The sequence below is a fragment of the Ailuropoda melanoleuca genome, chromosome 1, assembly GCF_002007445.2.
Source record: "Ailuropoda melanoleuca isolate Jingjing chromosome 1, ASM200744v2, whole genome shotgun sequence".
Taxonomy (NCBI): Eukaryota; Metazoa; Chordata; class Mammalia; order Carnivora; family Ursidae; genus Ailuropoda; species Ailuropoda melanoleuca.
Window position 1 is genome coordinate 162,580,545 of NC_048218.1, and position 21,576 is coordinate 162,602,120.

The 21,576-nt window shown below is 43.3% G+C and overlaps 1 protein-coding gene across 6 annotated transcripts in view; it reads right to left on the bottom strand.

The window, feature by feature from the left end:
• Positions 1–5,616: 5,616 nt before the first annotated feature.
• OSBPL3 (oxysterol binding protein like 3) overlaps positions 5,617–21,576 on the bottom strand; it is a 179,765-nt gene continuing 163,805 nt past the window's right edge. For all 6 annotated transcript variants that reach the window (XM_002912864.4, XM_002912867.4, XM_011223670.3 and 3 more), the window contains 5 exons: positions 21,246–21,390; positions 18,228–18,372; positions 14,781–14,907; positions 13,509–13,631; positions 5,617–9,396 (listed from right to left, as the gene is read on the bottom strand). In XM_002912864.4, coding sequence (XP_002912910.1) covers positions 9,300–9,396; positions 13,509–13,631; positions 14,781–14,907; positions 18,228–18,372; positions 21,246–21,390 — 637 coding nt within the window. In that variant the 3' untranslated portion in view covers positions 5,617–9,299. The remainder of the gene's footprint in view (positions 9,397–13,508; positions 13,632–14,780; positions 14,908–18,227; positions 18,373–21,245; positions 21,391–21,576) is intronic.

Consider the following 21,576-nt stretch of genomic DNA (forward strand, 5'->3'; position numbering starts at 1 on the left):
TCTCTGTCAAATAAATAAATAAAATCTTAAAAAAAAAACAAACAAAAAAAACCAAACCTCTCCTGGGTTCTCACAGGACAAATCCCAGCGACTCCATGTGACAGCATATTCAGAGTATTATCAACCAGAAGCCTGGGAGTCCGGGGTTGGTCCCCCAAGCATGGAGCACCGGGTGGCTGACCACAGTTACATAGTCTCTGACCTGTCCACAGGTCATACTGATACAGGGTTACCCCAAGTCCCCACTATAAAGCACATTTTTAACATAAACTATCTGGCACGGCCAAGGTCCCGGGTACACCAAGCCACTCTTTGCAGGAGGGGTATTCCAAAGGCTCAGAGGATGTCTCCCAGCAGACGGCCGAGGGCCAGTCTTGTCTTCGTTCATATGTGCAGGGTTTGAATAAGCCAAGCCCGCCGCACTGCCCCTTACCGCACACACAAATCCTACATAAGAGTACCTCTTGGAAAAAATCACCACCTAATTTTTTCACCAGCACACCCAAATCTGCTCTGTCCGGTGTTCCTTATCTTAGTCATGGCAACTTAATCCTCCTAGTAGATCGGGCCATGGAACTCGGATTTGTCCTTGACCTCTCTCCTTATATATGCCCAATCCAACTGGTCAGCCAATCTTACGGATTCTGCCCTCAAAATACAACCAGTTTCTTACTGCTTCCCTCAACCTCCGCTACTTTTGCCCTGGTCCCAACCACCGCCACCACTCTGGTCTGGGCTCCCTGGTTTTGCCTGTGCCGCCTAGTCTCCCCCAGTCAGAAGTCAAATCACGTCATTCCTCTGCTCAAATTTCACTCAGAGTAGAAACCAAAGCCCTCTGACCCCAAATACCTTCCAGCGCTCGTCTTGACTTCCCCTCCTCCCCCCTGCACTCATCCACTCCTGAACTCCACCTACACTGGCCTTCTGGCCCTTCCTCCAGCCGCCCCTGACACGACTTTGCTCCAGGCTGGAATCTGCTGTTCCCAGGACCCAAAACGTTCTCCTGCTTTTCCTCTGCACTACCTTCAAGTTCCCTCAAGTCCTGGCCCAGGCGAAATCCACCCTCACCACTCCGTGTACCATGAAATAGCAATATCCTCGAGCTGTGCCTCCCCACGGTGCTTGCGTGTCTGTCTCCACAACGCTTGCGTGTGTGTCACACCGCACATTTGTCTGTTTCTGGCTCCTGTCTCCACCCCACCCTCTGCCCACCAGACTCTAAGCTCCAGACCAGAAACCTAATTTTTTTCTCTCTCCCCTGCATTCTGGATCATTGGCTGGATGAAAGTGGGCAGGCAAAGGACCCTATCAACAGGCTTCGTGACAACTGCTCACTCGTGGATAATTTTGATTCCAGAAAAGCATGATGATTCAAAAGCAGACAGCTTTTTCTGAGTATGTGACGTCATTCTTCCGTGCAGCCAAATAGTTCCGACTTTCAGGATAAAACAGAAAAGAATGCTTTAAAGCAGATCCCGCAGCTTGTAGGTAAGCCCCTTGAGGGCAGGGACAGTGTCCCGCACATGCTCGGTGTTCATGAGCTTCTGTCGATCGACCAAAGAACATTTCCACCTATTCTTGACATCGCAAAGTGGCAGCACAGAGAGAAACTTAAGGATAATCTGTCCACTCGCTGTCGGGGCTAAATGAGATTTGTAGAGGGTAAGCGACTTACCTAAGGTCTCACCACTAACTAGAATCAGGTTTCCCAAGTCCCACGGTTCTCCCCATCCCTGAACTGCGTGTCAGCTTCAAAGACCTGACAAAACCTTTGGAGAACAAGCTCCTAATACGTGGAAGGGAAAGGATGTTGGGGACACATTGTTTGCATCTCATTCTGTCGCAGAAGGAGCTAGATTCAGACAAGTCAGCAGTATGTCACCATATCCCTGGACCGCTATGACTAGTTGTGAGAGCTGGGTCAAGTTGCTTAACTTCTGGTCCTCAGTGAATTCATCTGCTAAATGGGGATGGCCTAAATGGCACTGTGGTGTGGCCTCCACAGCGGGATTGTGACACTGTGACCCACACTGTAACTCGCGGGTCAAGAAGATACAGTGCTTCCATCTTGTCTCTATCTGATCTGGTCTCCCACATGAGCCCTCGCATATTGATTAGCAAGAAAAAAACTAACTCAAGATCCAATTTTGTTTAAAACTTAAGTCTAAATGGGTACAGAATTTCAGTATGAGACAATGAGAAAGTTCTGGACCTGGGTCGTGGTGATGGTCCCATAACAATGGGAGTGCACTCGAGGCCACTGAGCTGTACACTTACAAATAGTTAAAATGGTAAATTTTTATGTATATTTTACCACAATAAAAAATTAAAATAAGAAAACTTAGTCTATTCAGATAATTTGGACACTCTGCTCTGGTAATGCTTTGTCACTTCTAGAAAAATGCTCAACCTCTCAGATTTCTCAGGCTGAGCCTCACTTTCTCTCCCTGTGTTTGGATATACGGGTGAGGGAGACACTGGAGGTGGCGGCTTAGCCTTCTTCAGTCCCTTTAGTGCTGTCTGCTAGCACTCCCCACCCTTTACCTCGTGACTCCAGGCTGAGGAAACCCCAGATACTATGACACATCAAAAATTTCACTGTGATATTAGTTGGGAAGCAGTGCTGTGGCTTAACAGGCATGGAGAGGAACTATAAGTCATACATGGCATGTCTCCCCACCCTCAGCCTTAGCCTTCCCTGTCGCCAAGCCCTCTTGTTCTCTTCACTGTCTGAGGTCTATCCCTCCTCTCAGCGTACCTCCGCGAGGCCCCATCACCTCTCCCCTCATCACTTGGGTGTCCTCTATATACCGCCTTCTTACCACACTGGTTGTTGACCAACCTACTGGCTTCCCACCAGACCAGAAGCTCCTCAAGGTGGAGACTGTGTATTCCCAGCGTCTGCAACCACTCCTGGCTTGGCAAATGTTTTTCAAAGATCCATCACAGCAGCTGCTGGCTGCCAGCTGTATGCAAGCACCTTTCAGAGTACCCATGAGGTGTCACAGGGAAAGAGGTGACAAGGCCCTTATCTTTACATTTCCAAGATGGTACAAAAGCAATAACAACATTTCATGAAAAAAAACACAGTTATTACCAACACAGAACAATCATAAAATTAGAAGTTGGTGTCCCAGCTCAGTGGTGAGCAAATGCTGAATAGAGTATGTGGGGCTGTCTGGGAAGTGTGCGTGTGTGTAAGTGTGTGTGTGTGTGTGTGTGTGTAAAATTACCACCAGCACATTATCCAAATTTGAGAATCACTGCTAAAGTTGATATATCTTTCCTAGTCTGATATTTGTTTAAAGTATGGAATTGAATAAACAAGAGAGACTGCCCTTAGCTCATCAAAAATTTGACAACTGTATCAAAGAACCAGAGGTTTGGTTTGTTTTCCTTTTGTTTTTTAAAGCACAGTTAATCATAATTCATCCTAGGTAAAATAACTGGGAACCAAAATCATTTAACATATTCTATCTTCCCAAAAGGAAAAAAAAAAGGCTCTTAAGCCTATTTACTTACCGAAGATTCCTCTGAAAGCCCAGACGTGGGCCAGCATGAACTCCTTCAGTCGATACAAGATCCAGGAGCCTGTTCTTCTGTTCGCCGCCCCTCCCCTGCTGTGGGGGCTGAGCCCCAAGAGCAGCGCTGCAGGTTCTGGGCTTACCTGGGTTCCGCCACCAGGACAGAGGCCAGAGGAGACAGAGATTGGTATAGTTCTTCCTTCCTCTGGGCTGGATTTTCCAGCAGAGGCCTGACGTCCCTCCACTATGGCTTCCGATGGCCCTTCCCCCTCTTTGAAGCTCCAGCTGCTTCCGGGACGGTGGTAACATCTTCCTGCTGTTGCTAATAGGCCTTCAACCTGCGAGAAGCCCGCAAGTAGCCCCTTCATTTTCCTCTCTTGAACTACCGGAGTTAGAATCTGTTTCCTGCAGGGACCCCAACTCCTAAGTCCATGAAAAGAAACCCTTGTCTGGGTGTGGAGGACGGTGATGTCCTGATTTGTGGGTTTCTGATGGCCATCAATCACGTTAGTGCTGGTATTCCACCGGTATTGATGGGACTTTGGAATATAGGTGAGGTTTGGTGGGGTGAGGTCCGGAGACCACGACCGAGAAAGAATTCTTGAGACATCTTTGGTGCAAAATGGTGGCTTATTAAAGCACGGGGACAGGACCCGAGGGCAGAAAGAGCTGCTGCCCTGGGTTGTGAGGGGTGGCTGATTATATACCATGGGGTTGGGGGAGGTAAGGGAAAAGGGAGGTTTCAAAAGAACTTTCATATGTTAAAGAGGGCCTACAGCACACCTGAGGCCTTGCCATTGTCAAGTTAAGGTTGTCTGCCCCTCTAGTAAGGCATTAACAGAAAGATAGTTGGGGGCTTCCTGGAGGAACATTACCCTCTGACCCCTTCAAATATCTGTCAATGGGCTGCAGATTATAAGGACACTTAACTGTATTTACATTCCCTTCTGGAAGCTAGACCATTGATAGAAATGCTTTGTTCTTGTCAATTGCTAACGCTTTTTTAAACTGAGGGAGACTCCGGTCTTGCAGTATTATGATCTCTATCAGTTTTTCCTTTAGGGCAGCCAGGAGTGCCTGAGGAATGTTACATATATCCCATGGGGTGGGGGTTGTGGGGTGTCAGCTTCTGCTTTGTCCTCAGCTTGCCTTCTGTCTCCTCATCAGTATGACTAGAAAATTGTATGACTAAGTTTGTAAACCAATGGCCGGGAACTGCACCTCCAAATTTGATGGCCTCCTCAAAGTTGACACCTTAGGTTGCTTTAAGACATTTCAGCAATGGGCAACATGTTAGAATAGTCTGAGGTTGCTTGTTAAGATTTCCTTTAGTGTTCATAACCCTTTATTTTGAATAATGTTGGAAAATGGTCCTTCTCTGATGGCGGATTTGATTCAGATCAACAGGCAATATCAACAACACATATTTGAAAACTGGCAAGAATTTCATTATGTTTCTATGCAAATTTCACTGAGTATCCTCAAAATGTCTTTTATAGCTTATTTTTCTTTTCTTTGAAGCCAGGATCCAATCAAGTTTCATAAATTGCTTTTGGTTGTCTCTTTAAGTGTTTTTAGGGATACAGAGATGTGAGTTTATGCACATAATTCTGCTATCCGGTGTCTTGTGTACCATGATAAATATGTCAACGAATCAGATGGGTCTTTAGTGGAGGCTAAGAATGTTCCTGGCATTGCAAAGGACATAACTTGCATGTAGGAGGAGGAGATGACTCAGTCATTCAGAAGGGCCATTAAATTGGTATGAGCAGTCAGCGTTTTCCTTTTTCATGTTAGGGCACACACAACATCCTCTTTCCATAGTATGATGGGGCAAACACACGGCATTCCTTGGGGGCTGTCTGAGGCTCCAGGTGCCTCAGGTCCCTCCTCCTAAGGTCTGAGGAACCTACATTTGTAGTATGGCAACTTTATGTCTTCCCAGTTTATGTCCCAGGCTTTTCTTATTTCAAATCTCTATCACTTTGGATAACCAGGCATGTTTCTTCCTCAAAAGTGCCTAGCTTAGCATTCCACTCCCCTTGAGCAGTCACTAATACCCATTAACCTGGAAAAACAAAGACAAAGCTGGCCCTTTTTCCATGTTGTTTATTCACCATCAACTAGCTACATGAGGGGGATAAACAAATTAGTACGAACTTTTTGGGTAGAATGGGGTATATGGGTGGAAGGGTGGGATTTAAACAGAAAATAATCTTATACACAGCTAGATAGAAGATTTACAGACATCTTTTTTTTAAAAAAAATAGTATCCTCTGAGGGTAATGGAGGAAGATAAAATCATCATGAATAAAATAAATTAGCAACTTATCATTGCGTAACCCAAAAGTCTCAGAAAATGGTTTGCATTTTCTGTCATGATTTACAGATACTCATGTGATAAATATTTCCAACACAGAAAAATAAAGACTAACACCAAGTAACAGATTTATACAATGCAGAGGGAAGTCGAGTGCATGAAAATAGCTATCATCTGGTAGCAAAAATAGATTTATGCCGATGTTAATATCAAAATTAAAGACATTCAAATAAATTATGCCAATACATTGGAACTATTGTTCCTAACATCATAAGTACAACTTTATTGCTCCTACTCATAACTAAAAGGTCGGGGAAAATTCTATGATAGCTTGAGGGCGTAATATAACTCATTGACTATGTAGTAGGCCTACAACAAGGTTCAGTAGCCAAATAAAAACTTAATTTTTTTTTTTTTTTAGGGTTGACACTGTTTATGGTAGAACAAGACCACTCATCATAAATCTGGAAAATATAGATGAGGGACAGTCCTTGAAGCCCAAGCAAGTGATTTCCTGGAAGTAATTAAAAGTAGAATATGAGAAAAGCAGCAGTTCACATGAAGTAAACAATAGATTTTTTTAGCTTGTGTATTTTTCTCTTCCCGAGAGTCCCACGGGAAGCAAAGACTGTGGGCTACTGGGGTGCTCCAGGGACTTGAGGGAGAAGTGGACTGTTGTCCTAAAGTGAACTCTGGCTGTTCAGTTACTACGGGAACCAGCCTGACTCCTGGGAGGTAAAGGGCACGGACAGCGGCACTGGGATTCTGAGAACATTTGACTCAGGGAAATACCAGCCTCTGCTCTGGGGCCTGCACTGGGAAGGGATCTGCTACCAGGCCACACTGGAGGCTGCTGGACTCTTCCAGAATGATCTCCTGAAGCTTGGGGTAATCGACAGTGGCCACAGGAACATCTGAAGTACAAGGTGGTTGACTGCACAGAGTCCTGTTTCCAGGAATATATATGTGATTCACCATCAATTCGGGATAGAATAATCAGGAAGAAAATGGAGGTTAGAGGACATATCTCAGATGGCGTGGTGATCGCAATTATTGAATTGGGATTTTCAAAGTCCAGAAAGTTAATTCTATGTCCATTCTTCCCAAAGAATGCCAGATTTGGGGGGGGGGGTTGTCTTAAAAATAGAAAATGCCCTTGAGCTAGTTACAAATGAGCTTTCGAGAATAGGGACTGAAGGAAAAAAGAAGCCATTTCCCCCTCAAGGTAGTTTTAAGACTATGGTAACAGGATGCATAACTGAGCTGTTTAAACTTCAGAAATGCCCTGTAGAGGGCTGGTACTGACTAGTAGCTTTTTAAATTTTCAAACAGTTCTGCATCCTATTCTAATTTATCCCCATTTCCAACTCAAATAAGATGACTAGGAAGGCTTAGCCTTGTGATTCCAAAATAAAGCATAAGGTCAATTGAAGTAACAGCAGTGGGACAATTAGAAAACTTCCAGATGCTGTAGACAAAGCTACAGCCCTTCAGGCTGCTTGTCTTGGTTTTGTTGTGGTGGGTTTTTTTCTTTGTTTCTTTGTCTTTTTTGAGCCAGCTTCCGGAGGAGGCCTATTAGAAGTCAATACTGCTAAAAGTCTGCATTTTCCTTCATAATGTGAAAACTAGATTTGGTTTTCCCTTGAGTATCCTTAAATCTACAGTCGGCTTCTTCCTGTCTGTGAGGAGAATTTGGATACATGCTTGAAAAGAAAAGAACAAAGCACATACCAAAGAATTTGACTGTGTCATCTAAACTGCTTAGAAATGGAAATGATATTCACACTGTATTCATCTTGACTTCTTGATATGGAAGGAATGAATGTAATATTTAATGAGCCATTTATTGTTTTCAAATTTTAATCACTTGCAGATTCCAAAAGGCTACTGACCCACTTTAAATAACTCTCCATTTTAAAAATGCGATGCTGTCCAACTACTCGGTCATTTGGTGTGACACTGAAAAAAATCATGCATTCTTTTTTCCCCCATTCGTTATTCTACTTTTCATTCATAGAATTCTACATGCTCTGAAATTATTTAAATATCTGTAAGTGTTTTCTGGAGAAATCTTTTTACTACACCATTATACTTGATATTCCATAGGACTGTTATGGACGTTAGAGTAAAAGGCTCAAAAATTAGGCTTTGGTTTTAATCTAATCTGGGCAGAAGTTGGCATTACTTTGATAACACCCTTCAACTACTGCACAAATTGTATTATTGTACTTTAAAGTAACATATTTAAAAAGACAAAGTTTCCCCTTTTAGTAGTTACAATCTGTATTATCTAAGACTGCTGCGAAACTCACAAGAGTGAAATGAGTAAGAAGAAAGTGTAGGAAAGAGATAAGACAACGCTTTATCAGAACACATCAAAGGAAGAACATCAATTCTCTACATTTGTCTATAAGGCAGATGGTCGAACTTTTTATACAAGATCTAAAATATGGTCTTATTTAGAGGTAGAAAATACCAAAACAGTATTTAAGAAAAACTTGTTGAGTTATTTAAAATAATCAGTTATTTTGCCAAACTTTTAGAAAGCCAAACTGTTGTGTAGAATGCACATGTTTTACGCTAACCTGGCACATTCCATACTCAACAGAGCTATGGTGAAGGGTGGGGAACCTAGGGATGGGAGTGGGAAGCAGAAAACAGTTTAACTTGTCAAGAGTTCAGTTCTCACTAAGGAGAAATTTCTGTGTCTCTGGGATGCCATAGTAGCATTTAATTAATGGGAATTTCCCAGGGGGAGGACAATTTCTCTGAGTAACAGGGTACACCTTTGCACATAAGGCAATGCACCTCTAGGGAGGGATGAGCCCAAATGCTTCCTCCATTTCAGGAAGGTGCCATATCTATCTGATATAGAAACATACATTCCAGTAATCTATGCCAGCCTCCCAACCACCAAACTGCAAATGCAAACATTCTTCGGACTCCAGCACCTGCAGAATTGTTCTGGATGAGCAATTCAAGAGCTGTTGGAGGCAAAAAGAGATCTGAGCTACCAAATTAAACTTGGGTAGCTTACGCATGAGTGAGTAACCCTGGGTATTCGTAGTTCTTAACGCACCTGGGAGAGAGAAATTTTTTTCTCCAACACAATTTTATAAGGCATAAATTTAATTTGAATTTTCCTAACCTTTGGAAAATTAGTGTTAAAGCTGCTTTTTTAACCCACACGTTAACATTCAATCTTTCATTTTTATTAAATAGTTCATATAGAAAATGAAATATCAAGGTGTTCTACATTCATATAAACAATCATGATAACATTTGAAATTGTAAAGAAACCTACTGAAGAAAATACATACTTAAATACTTACAATGCTAAGCTAAGCACAGGTGATCACTCTAGATAATTTCTTTTAAATACACAGACACAGGTTTGTGGCTTCAGAAAGCAAACACGGGAGAAGTATAAGGATGAATCAATCTTCTTTCCTTTTTCACCATAAGACAGGATGGTCCAGTTTGGAAAAACCAAGATCTTTTCTAAGTTCCAAATAGGTGCCATTGCTCACCCAGGAGTCATCGCTGGATTTCCTGTGAAAGATAAAAGAATTCTTGAAGGCTACTGAAAATATTGTCATAGTCACTCTTTCCCTTTCCCTCTTTTCTTCTCCCCACCCCGGGCCTGGCTGTCATTCTCACCTGCATTCAATATCTGTGACAGTCTCATACAGGGACTGAGGGAAGAGGAAGCCCAGAAACCATTTTGTTACTCCTGACTTCGGCTTCTCAAACTTAGAGGCTGTCAAAAAGGGTGCTTCTGAGAGAAGCATGGATAAAGGAAGAATCTGTCATACACGGCTGGCATGCGGCCACCCCCTTGGGTGTGGCCGTGTAAAAGCTACAGATCAACCAGGTTGTTCACATCAAGTTAGAAGTTAGCATGAAAAACAAAAGGAATTGGAAGACATAAAAGTCAGGAGAGAATAGCCTTGGTTCACTCTTCTTTGAATAGATAATATATGAAATAGATAAAAATGTAAAAGGTCCAGAAGGGTGGAGAGCTTTCTTTCTGTTCCTATCTCCCAGACTGCCAGTCCCTTTTCTTCAGAAGCAACAATCTTATAAGCTTCATTCTTTCAGAGAACTTTCATGCATGTGTGAGCATGCATTCTTACACGTACACACTCCACCCCTATCCTATTTTTTACACAGTGACAGCCCTGTATGGCATCCTCCCCCTTGAGTTTTTGACATAACAGGATCTACCAGAGATCATTATCCATTGTCACAATAAGGTCAGCAACTATAGCCCAAGGGCCACATCCTGCCTTCTGTCTATCTTTGTATTCTTGTTTTTTTTAATTGAAGTATAATTAACATACAATGTTATATTAGTTTTAGGTGTACAACATTCTTTTTTTTTTTTTTTAAAGATTTTATTTCTTTATTCGACAGAGATAGAGACAGTCAGCGAGAGAGGGAACACAAGCAGGGGGAGTGGGAGAGGAAGAAGCAGGCTCCTAGCAGAAGAGCCTGACGTGGGGCTCGATCCCATAACGCTGGGATCACGCCCTGAGCCGAAGGCAGACGCTTAACTGCTGTGCCACCCAGGCGCCCCAAGGTGTACAACATTCTTGATTGAACAATTCTATACATGTCATTATATCAGTGGTCACAATAAGTGTAGTCACCATCTGCCACCACACAGTATTATAATATTGACTATGTTCCCTGTGCTGTGTTTGTCATCTCTGTGACTTATTTATAGCTAGACCCCCTTTCATCTTAATCCCTTTTTATTGGAACACCACCATGCCCATTTGCTTAACTATCGTCTATAGCTGCTTTTATGCTGCACAGTGGGCTTGGGTAATTGCTACTAAGACCTTACGGCCTGCAAAGCTAATGATATTTACCATTTGTCTTTTATAGGAAAAGTTTGGTGATTCTGGCAATGGGGAATCCTGATTTCTTTTTTAAACAGTTGCATGATATTCCATTGTAGAAATGGACCACAATTTAACAGGTACCCTGCTGGTGAGCCTTTAGGAGGTTGTTTTTAATCTCTAGCTATCACAGACATATGTAAATAATAATATGATAGACATATAACAATAGGTAATTTTGTACACACGTGAGTACAGTTACACTGAAATTTCCTGTAAGTAGAACTGCTCTGTCAAAGAGTGTGTGCATTTGCAATTTTGTCTGATATTTCAGATGTTTTAGAAGCAAAAGTGGAGAGTCCCAAGCTCTCGGGGACATAGATTTTTGTCACACTGTTTCCCTCTTCTATTAAAGGGATGTGTCTAAAATGAGCCCATCTGCCCATCAGACACTTTACTATGACACAGAGGAGCCCGGCTCTGCCCCAACTGTAGTTTCCACTTGGAAATCCCCCTGATGCCTTCCTTGTTCCCATGTGCTTCTCGATCACCTCTGCCAGGACCACTAGTGCTGAGGATTCTTGCCTTTCCTCCAGCTCTTTATTTACCACATCCAATACTCTGATAATTTCACAGACAATCCAGAGGAAAAAGAGGCATGGCCACCTGGCTGTAGCCGTGTTCCGTCCTTTTTGTTCCATTCTAGACGATCACAACAAAAGCCTACGTAATGTTTTATATTTTGCATTTAAATGTTAATTAATTTCCCATAGAGCTCCACAGACTTTGTGAAGTCATTTTTAAAAAAAGATTTTATTTATTTATTTGAGAGAGTGAGAAAGAGAGAATGAGATGGGGGAGGGTCAGAGGGAGAAGCAGACTCCCCGCTGAGAAGGGGGCCGATGTGGGACTCATTCCTGGGACTCCAGGGATCATGACCTGAGCCGAAGGCAGACGCTTAACCAACTGAGCCACCCGGGTGCCCCTGTGAACTCATTTTTGATGCTTTCACATTAGGTCTAACTGATGAATCTCCCTACCTAGTTCTGGAGACAGCTTAGTTACCCACAAGTTTTAATGATCCTAAAAAATACTGCAGTGAACATCTTTATAAATGTAGATTTCCCTTGTTTAAAAATGACACTAGATGATTTATGAAAGAGAAAAAAGAATTGTCCTACTTAAGGGTATATATCAGTTGATCAGTAAATCAATGGATCACTCTGTTCACCTATCCATTTATCTAGGGGCACCTGGGTGGCTCAGTTGTTAAGCATCTGCCTTTGGCTCAGGGCGTGATCCCGGCGTTCTGGGATCGAGCCCCACATCAGGCTCCTCTGCTGGGAGCATGCTTCTTCCTCTCCCACTGTCCCTGCCTGTGTTCCCTCTCTCGCTGGCTGTCTCTCTCTCTGTCAAATAAATAAATAAAATCTTAAAACAAAAAAGGGGGGGGCGCCTGGGTGGCACAGCGGTTAAGCGTCTGCCTTTGGTTCAGGGCGTGATCCCGGCGTTATGGNGTTCTGGGATCGAGCCCCACATCAGGCTCCTCTGCTGGGAGCATGCTTCTTCCTCTCCCACTGTCCCTGCCTGTGTTCCCTCTCTCGCTGGCTGTCTCTATCTCTGTCGAATAAATAAATAAAATCTTTTAAAAAAAAAAAAAAGCATCTGCCTTTGGCTCAGGTCATGATCCCAGGGTCCTGGGATGGAGCCCTGCATCAGGCTCCTTGCTCTGCAAGGAGCCTGCTTCTCCCTTTCCCTTTGCCCCTGCTTGTGTTCCCTCTCTGTCAGAGAAATAAATAAAATCTTAAAAAAAAAAAAAATCCATTTATCTATCTCTTGCCTTTTAAAAAAATAGTTTGAGGTGTCTTGTTTTTAAAATATTTAAATGCAACCAATGAATCATTGAACATTATATGTTGGCTAATTGAAAATAATTGAATATAAATAAAAATAAAAATAAAATATTTAAACAAAGTTATGAATATTTTGAGATGAAACTCTGGCCAGTTGAATGATCTTCATCTGCTTGTAACCTGAGTTTGTGGAAATGATCAGAAGGGATCTGACAAAATCCACATTGACTCTAGGGGAAAAAAGCATTCTATTTTGGGGATAAAACATTACTTGGTGCTGTTTTGCCATTCTGGAATACACACTTTATTGCTGTTGCTGCTGCTAGATTAGTAGCTAATTCCTGTTGTCCATTAAAACACCATACCCCCCCCCCAAAATCCCCCAGACAACAAAACCCTGGCTGCTCTGAAAGTAAGACTGGGGTGGAACGGGTAGGGCAAGAATCTGCCGCTTTTCTACGTGGACCTGATTTAATGCTGATTTTTTTTTTTAAATGAACAAACAAAAAAGCCCCTAAAACCATACAGAGCCCTAGCGTGTAGGCAGGAGGGCCAGGCCCCAGTCTAGGACATTTCACTGGGGCCCTCTGCAGATCTTCTATGTTCCCCGGGCCTCTGTTTCTTCTCAGTTCATATGAAAGAGGGGGTGAAGGGCTGATGACCTCTAATGCCCCTTCTAAATCCTTAAGTCTACTTTTGACAAGATCTTTAACAGCAAGTTATTCTAAAATGAAAATAAATGTTCCAAATCCAAACTGAAGTGTTTTGGAACTTCTGCAAACCAAGCATTAGACCACTTGCACATTCCATGTTCCGGAGGAGAGGTTTTAGCACTCTGGAGCAAGAAAGACACCAAGAACGCTAGCATTTGGGGAGGGGACGCCCCTGTCCCCTCTCTGCATACAGAAGCCTCAGGGGTCGCCAGTCCCCGTCAGCCCAGGACCCGCGTGATGTGCGTGCGCACCTGAAAAACCGCGGCTGGTGCTCCACGCAGTTTTCTTCTAAGACCCGCCGCCTTTCTCTCTGCAGCTGTTCGATCCTCTGCTTTTGTATTTCAGCTTCTTCTATGTTCCCTTCTTCGAGGAACCTGGGGCAGTAAGGGGGAAAATAACGCAACACAAATTCCAAGAAAAGATTGTCATCGTTACTACTAAAACTGGAGACCAATACGCTTCCCTGTCCATAAGACCCCTCTCCAACCCTAAAAACAGTATTTTGCGGTAGTTAGGGAAGATATTATTCGTGGAATTGGTGATTCATACATGGTTCAAAATTACATATATAAAAAGGAATTTGTCCCTTTCATCCCTGTCTCTCATCCCGCCTGCTTCCTCACCACGCCTTTCCCGGGAGCCTCAGAGCACATCAGACTGTTGAATCTTTGCTACCTGGTAGGTTAAGAATTAGTGTGTAAACATGTTTCTAAAAATATGCATTTCTTTTAGTGAGACTGAGCATCTTTTCATATGTCTAAGAGAGAGCGGCATTTCCTATTTTGTGAACAGTTCATTTTCCTATGTCCATTTTTTTAATGGGTTCATCTTGATTTCTGGAACCAATTGATGAAATGAGTTACAAATATAGATTTCTCAGCTTGTCATTTATTTATTTAATTCTGGGTATATGTATATATACACATATATAAAATATAAAAAATATATAAAAATATATACATGTATGTGTGTGTGCGTGTGTGTGTGTATGTGTGTGTATTTTACTTTGCCATGAAGAAGGGTTTTTTTTTTCCTTAAATAAAGTCAAATATATAATTTTTTTTTCCTTTCTGGGTTTTGAGTCTTAAATTAGGCCCAAGCGCAGAGATAATAATTTCTATTTTACAGAATAGGAAACTGAGACTAAGAAAGTTTACACAGCTCATTGCCAGCAAAGGATCAGAAGTTAGATTTCTATGCACTAAAATATTGTAAATCTGAGGGGTAGGGGAGCTGGGTGCTTTTCACTCTTTCAGAGACACAATAAGTTCTGTATCATTGTATGCAATAAAACTCTTAAACACTTTTTGGGGATATTTCAATAGAAATAAGGTCAGGCCACATGCAGAACTAAGCTGGGCTCCGTTCCTTTCACGACAGGGCTGCTTCAAGGCCCCCTGAGGCCCCTACTCCAGATGAGACTGTCTCTCTCGGGTGCCTCTGGTGGTCTGGGAGTTGTTAGTAAGACTTTTCATAAGGAGTTTTACATATCTGGAGATAAAGATCTTTTAAAAAGTGCTTACCTTTGGTCTGGTCTAAATCGAGTGTCAGTAGGTGGTAATAAAGACTTGGACAATGGGTCCATTTCATTTAATTCCAGTGCAAACTGTGTGAAGCCATAATATTGCTCGTAGCCTTTTGGCATGGGATCTAAAAGAAAAAGAAATCACTCATCTCTAACTTGCCTTCCATTTGCATTACATTTTAATTCCTTCACCTTCTTCATCTCAGAACAGCTATAATTTTCCTCTCTCAGCTCCAAATTCATCCACTTCTATTAAAGTATTCTGGCTAACAAACTGGTGGTGAATGTTCCTCCATAAATCTTTTTCTCTAGAAGTTTTCTTCTACCTACAAGGATAAGACCTCTTTTGTGTGGTCACATAGGGAATTTATGTAATGCCATGAAGTTTTTGTACTGTGTAAGTTATAAAAATAATTTGTTACAAAAATAAACATGTTAAAAAGAACTCTGGGTCCATTTTTTCCTGACTAACACGACTCACACTCTGTGGAGAATCCATTTTTCATTTAAGAGATGTCAAGTCCTCCTGGAACTCTGTCTAGCTCTGTAATAGTGTTGAACCCATAGCAAGTGGTCAGTGTTATTCTTTTCTTTCATGCCTGCCCTTCTTTTTAACAACTCTTGTCCTTCCAAATCTTACATATTTAAATTTAAATCTAGTTCAGCAGAAGCCAGGAATAAACATGGGATTATACCAGCAGAAATGCTGCCTGATGTGGAGGGGACAGAGAAAATGGAACCGAACTACAGGTATTCTACAGGACAGGACCATCGAGCTCTCCAGCAGCAAACGTGTGTTATCATTCAAGAAAAGGGAAGAATGAATGGGAAGGTGATTCAGAGATCTCAGAGCTGCCCTTCCCACCACAGGCCCAGACTACACAGGCCCAGGGGGGAAGACTGCCTTCACCTTTCAAAGGGTGGGGCCACCACTGCAGTTACAACCTGCCATGCTGCCACCACCCAGAGCCCTGGGGCCCTTGGGCACAGGGCCACTGCAGCAGCGGATCCAGAGGGCTGGGCATCGAGCCAAAAATTATCATCTGCTGTCTTAGGATCTAACGGCATTTGCTTTACTAGGTTTTGGACTTACCTGGTACCCATCACCTCTTTCTTCTTTCCTATTTCTCCTTTTGGAATGGGAACGTCTATTCTATGCATACCCCACCATTGTATTTAGAAGCACATTTTGGTTTCATGGGTTTGCAGCTGGAGAAGATGAATTGTACCTCAAGTCTTACCCATACCTGATTTAGACAATATTTAGCTGAGTCTGGATTTTAGACTTTAGAGTTGATGCTGGAATGACTTAAGAGTTTTGGGGCTATTAGGATGGAATAAATATTTTACATGTAAGGGGGGGTGTAGTTTGGGGGGGGGCAGGGGCAGTGTCACAGACCAAAGGTTTGTATCCTTCCAAAATTCATATGCTGAAGCCCTACTCCTTAGTATGGCTGTATTTGGAAAAGGAGCGTTAAGAAAGGAATTAAGGTTAAATAAGGGCGAAAAGGTGCGGCCCTGATCTGCTGGCTGTCTGCAGGTCAAGAAGCCTCTCTCACCAGAACCCAAATTTGCCAGCACCTTGATCTTTGATTTCCCAGCCTCTAGAAGTGTAAGAAAACACATTTCTGTTGTTTAAACCACCCAGTCTGTGGTATATGTTATAGCAGCCCAAGTAGTCTAATCCAAGTGTATTGCCCTAACTTGAATCCCAACGAAAAATCAAGCTAAAAATACCAAGTTTACATAGTGGGTAAATCAAATGTAGGCTAATAAAATCCACTCCTAGCCTTAGCAGGAGTTGCTCTCACATACAAATACAAATGCTTTCCACGAACTGTTCTGCAAACCCAGTTTTCTAAGCTTCAGGAGTCCTTTCTGTCTAATTTTAAGTCTAATCCTCCCTGTATCCTGGTCATGAAAATAGCAGCAAAGCTTCCTACTGTGCCTTCAAAAAACCAGCCCAGTCTCCCAACAACTGGAGTAAAGACAGTGGTTCTTCTTGGAGATGGGCCAAGGATGCTCATGGCCAAGGCAGAAACACAAAGTCAGTGAGCAACAACAACAAGCGTACAGCTCATGCCATGTACTCTGTCAAGGTGCTACTTTAACATCCCAGAGAGGAAGGCTGTTCTCATCACTGATACATACTTTAAGCAAAGGACAGTGAGTGTCTCTCTGAACTTCTTAAGCTAGGAAGGTGGCCACTGGAGCCAATTCATTCCGGCTTCATGGCCACCTATGTGACAGTGGACGATATATGGCAACCATGCAGTGAAAGAGACGCTGTTGGTTGCTTACCCTACAGTTATTTCCCTTTCTTACTTGCTAATGGGAAACTGATCAGTTTGTGTGGCTTTGTGTCCACCCTGGCGGATGAATCTCAGCCCATCTGAATTTCTTCTGCCTACCCAGGTACCCTTGACTGGTTCAAGGATGGGTCTGGACCCACTTGAGGCTGACAAATCTTAATGACACATTTGCTGGGGAATCCTAGTAAATATTTCATTCCTGAAAAAAGAGAAGCACAAAAGAGGACAGCTTTATTGTCCTTGCTTCTCCTCTGCTTAGTGACCTGTCACATGGAAATACAATATTGAATTATGATAAATGTTTTACATCCACGAGGGGACACATCACTGCCATATTGGGAGTGGAGGAATGTGTTGTCAGGGGTCTATGCCTTGGACACAGGTAAGTCGCCTGTATAACAACCATGGGGCCACCCAAACCTTTACTTGTTAAGTAATAGCACACATCCTAATGGTTTAAATTACTATTAGAATGGCCTTTTTGGGTCTTATTTTGATCAGCCTAAAGCATACTAGTGGTGGTATCTCAGAACAATAATTTATAATATGGCCTAGACATAGAAATACACTTACCAGATTAGAAGATGGACAAAAGTCTTAAAATGTTTGGGGGAACATGTTAGGAAGGTTTTGCTTCCCTAGCCCTTCTCTCCGCAGTTGAATTACAGGAGAGAGTAGAGTGGCTAATGGTATTGGGTGAGTCTGGAAGACCCTTAACGTTTATAGAACCCCAGGTCACTCTTCTTGTCTAGTAACAGTTTTGTCTTTATTCATTCTTAATCTAGAATGACCTCTTGTACTTTACTGACACTCCTTCTCAGTGCCCAGGATAGGCACAGGAATGATGTGTGTAGCCTGGAAGATTTCCTCAGAGAGCATGACTATGGATTAGCAATGGCTTTGTTCCAGGATTAAGAACCCAGGACCTAGCAGACCAAATGAGGTGTTATTGGTAAGCATGAGGATGAGTGTGAGACAGGACTGGTGAATGAAAGAAGGGCTGGTCGCTCGAACAGAGTTCAAAGCAGGTAGAGGTTGGAGACCCTGGATGGCGGACCCTGATGCCAGCCCACCTGCAGTTCCTCTGGCCACACCCCCCCACTTGTCTGAGACTGATTCACCGGGACACTGACTCGCTCTCCAGACACAAGCAGACGAAGAGGAGCCTCCGCAGTAGATGCTTTCGTGCCATTTCCCGAATAGCCGATGCACCGCTTTTCCATTCTTGTCAAATACCGTACCTTCAATCTCACGGGCATTAGTGCTCCAGTATTTTGCCTAGGATTCAAATGAGCGTTATCTGTTTAGTACTTTGGAGTCAGCTTGTTACAGATATTAAGAGAAAAAAAAAAGTAAAGAGAAAAAAACCATATGAATGATTTTACATTGCATATAGTTTGCCAGTTCTGGGTTCTGGCTTTTTAAAAAATTATGCATTTAATTACTTCATAAAAATGAACATCTAACCCTTTATCTATAGTTTGCAATGCAACAGTCAACATTTGTGAAAGATACAGGTCTTCCCCCCTACTTTTGCTGCATACAACATCAGAAGGAAGGGCTCGGGTCTCACACATTGGCCCAGTACTGTGCTTAGCTCCTAAGCCCCCTCCTCTGGAATAGCTGCTCCCTGGACATCACCGTGGCTCTGACTATTGCAGTTTCAGAGAAAAGTAACTCATATATTTTTTTCCCGACAGGAACTAAACAGTCTTTTGTAAACCAACAAAGGAGGCTCCTTTGTAAAGCAACCAATTTTCCATTTCTCCTATCATTTCTCCCGTAAACTAGATTTGTTCATCCAATGCACTGGAACGTTACACAACCCTTATTTCCCCTGCGGATTTGTCCTGATCTGAGAGCAGCTCAGCCCTGCTCAGCCGTTGAGGGTTTTACACAGTACCGCAAGCTGGCCAGCAGAGGGGGTCTCACTCCCTAGAGTGGATTTTCCCCCAGTCTCCCAACTACCTGGCTGCCCTAAAAAAATCTCTACGAAACGATGGAAGGCATTACTTCATAAATCAAAACTCCTAGTGCTATTTTCAGCCAAAACAGAATCCATATTTGGAAACCAATAAAGTTGAGCAGCATTTCCAGGCCATATTCCGGTGGTGTGGTTTCCCCATTCTGTGGCTATGGGGAAGATGGGAGGAAGGACAGAGGACAGCGGCATCACAGAGCTGCATCGGAAATGTAAACCTGAGGTCTCCACTCATGTAAAAATGGAGGAAAAGGGAAACAAATACTATATAGGCTCTTAACTTTGTTCTGAAGCAGGAGTCAGATTTTCTGTTACAGATACTTGCTGACAAATCCAGCGCTGGCAATATGGTGGAATGCCACAGAGGAAGGCGGTCACGCTCCACTGGGAAGGGCTGCATCTGCTCTCAGATTCTCTTTCAACACCAGAGGCCCATCCGGTGTTCTCATTCCCTCCTCTCTCAGAGCCACAGAAATCGATTCTCTGGCCGCAAGTGTGTGAATACCAGGGGGAGGGTACAAATGGGACTCGAGCACATTTCCTTGGGGGAGATGCTGAGAAGCAGGTGCCCTCACCTGGCCAGGGGTCGGGGAGCATATATCCTTACTCCAGGTTGCCTTTTGCTTCTTTTTGCAGACAGCCTTCCTGAAGTTTTTGAGGCAGGTTCATTTTTATTTCACCCCAAACACTATCAGCTTTTTATCTGCCTACATCGCAGTCTGAATTATAGGTGAAAGACAGACCCCAATCCACCTCTCCAGAATGTCCCCCAGGTGGTGCAGAGAGGTACCGTATGAAATTCCACAATTAGAGCCTGATCTCTCTGCTTAGGATTTCGATCTTAATTAAATGCAAATATTCCTTTAAGACCATTTTAAATACATAAAATTTTTAAGGGCAAGAGGAATCTAAGGGAATCAAAGCACTTGGAAAGGTAAGCAGACTATTCCATGCTTTTGCCTTTGGCCAATCTGTTCACTTACCCTATGAATGTTCATGAGCCTTTCCAGACATCAGCCTACAGCACTGAGCAAGATTAGATCAGGCTTTTGCTTTTCTGGAGTCAGGGATGGTGAGGAGGGTGTGGCGAACAGAAAATGAAAATACCCAAGTAAACCAACAGTGAGCAAGTTAACTATGGGTGGGAATAAACACTTTGAAGAAAATGGGATATGACAGAAAGTGACTAACAAGGCAGGGCTGATGATGGAAGGATCTGGGGAGAGGGGCCCAAGCAGAAGGAGGCAGAGAGAGAAAAGCCAGTGTGGTCAGAGGATGGTGGGGAAGGAAAGGGAGGAGGGGGTGGTGGGAGCTGAGATTGGAGCGAAAGGAGTGGGTGTGCACGCGCACGCATGTGTATGTAGCTACAGCCATGTGTAGAAGTCTGTGTTCACATGTGTGCATACGTGCAGGTGTGCGGGTATGTGCACGTGTGTGAGCATAAGGGGTGGGTGGGCAGTGCATACCGCACAGGGCCTTGGGGGCCATTGTCAGGAGACAGGCTTTTATACTGGGAAAGCTGGAAGTTGTTGGGGGATTTCTGTGATATACAGCATGACTTTCTTTTTAAAAATTCTAGTAAAATATACATAACAAAATGTACCACTTTAACCATTTCTAAGCATACAGTTCAGTGTCATTAAGCACATTCATCATGCTGTGCAACCATTGTCATTGTATCATTTCCAGACTGTTTTCAGCTTCCACACTGAAACTGTGTGTCCATTAGACACTAACTCCCATTCCCCAACCTGCCAGCCCCTGGCATCACCATTCTACTTTGTGTGTCTGTGAGTTTGACGGCTCTAGGTACCTCACGAGTGGAGTCATACAATCTTTGTCCTTTTGTGTCTGGCTTATTACACCGAGCATACTGTCTTCAAGGTCCACCCATATTGTAGCACGATGAGTTATGTTTTAAAAGGGTCCCTCTGGCTGCTGCCTTGAGGACAGACCATAGAGGAGTACGAGTGGAAGGAGGGAGGCTGGAGGGGCCGCAGCCCTGCTCCAGGTGACAGAGGTTGGGAGGGGGGACACCGGGAGCTCCTGGCATTGCTTGCCCGATGGCACAAAAGAGAAGGTAAAAAGTTCCCTGAGATATCCTGTGCCCTGGGGCCCCAGCTCGGCCAAGGTCTTTCCAGGGTCGAGCTTGCAGGGCCACCTGGGTTACCTTTATAAAATTCACTTTGCAGTGGCAGGAGTCATCATTCAGGTTCTTGATGACAATCTCTCCATAGTGCTCAATCCATCGCTGCCCACTTAAGATGTTATGGATGCAAGAGGTCACTTTGTTCCACTCAAAATGATCTCCGAAGCTAAAAAGGAGGAAACAGTGACGTTCACAATTCCCAGAAGAGCCAGCAGCAAATGCAAACAAATACTGCTATTTAAAAAAAACTAGTCACAGGATGAATTACTCATTCCTTCATTTACGGAACCAACACTGACTGAGCGCCTAAGCCGTGCTGGGCATTCCGCGCTTGCCCTCTCCGAGGAGACAC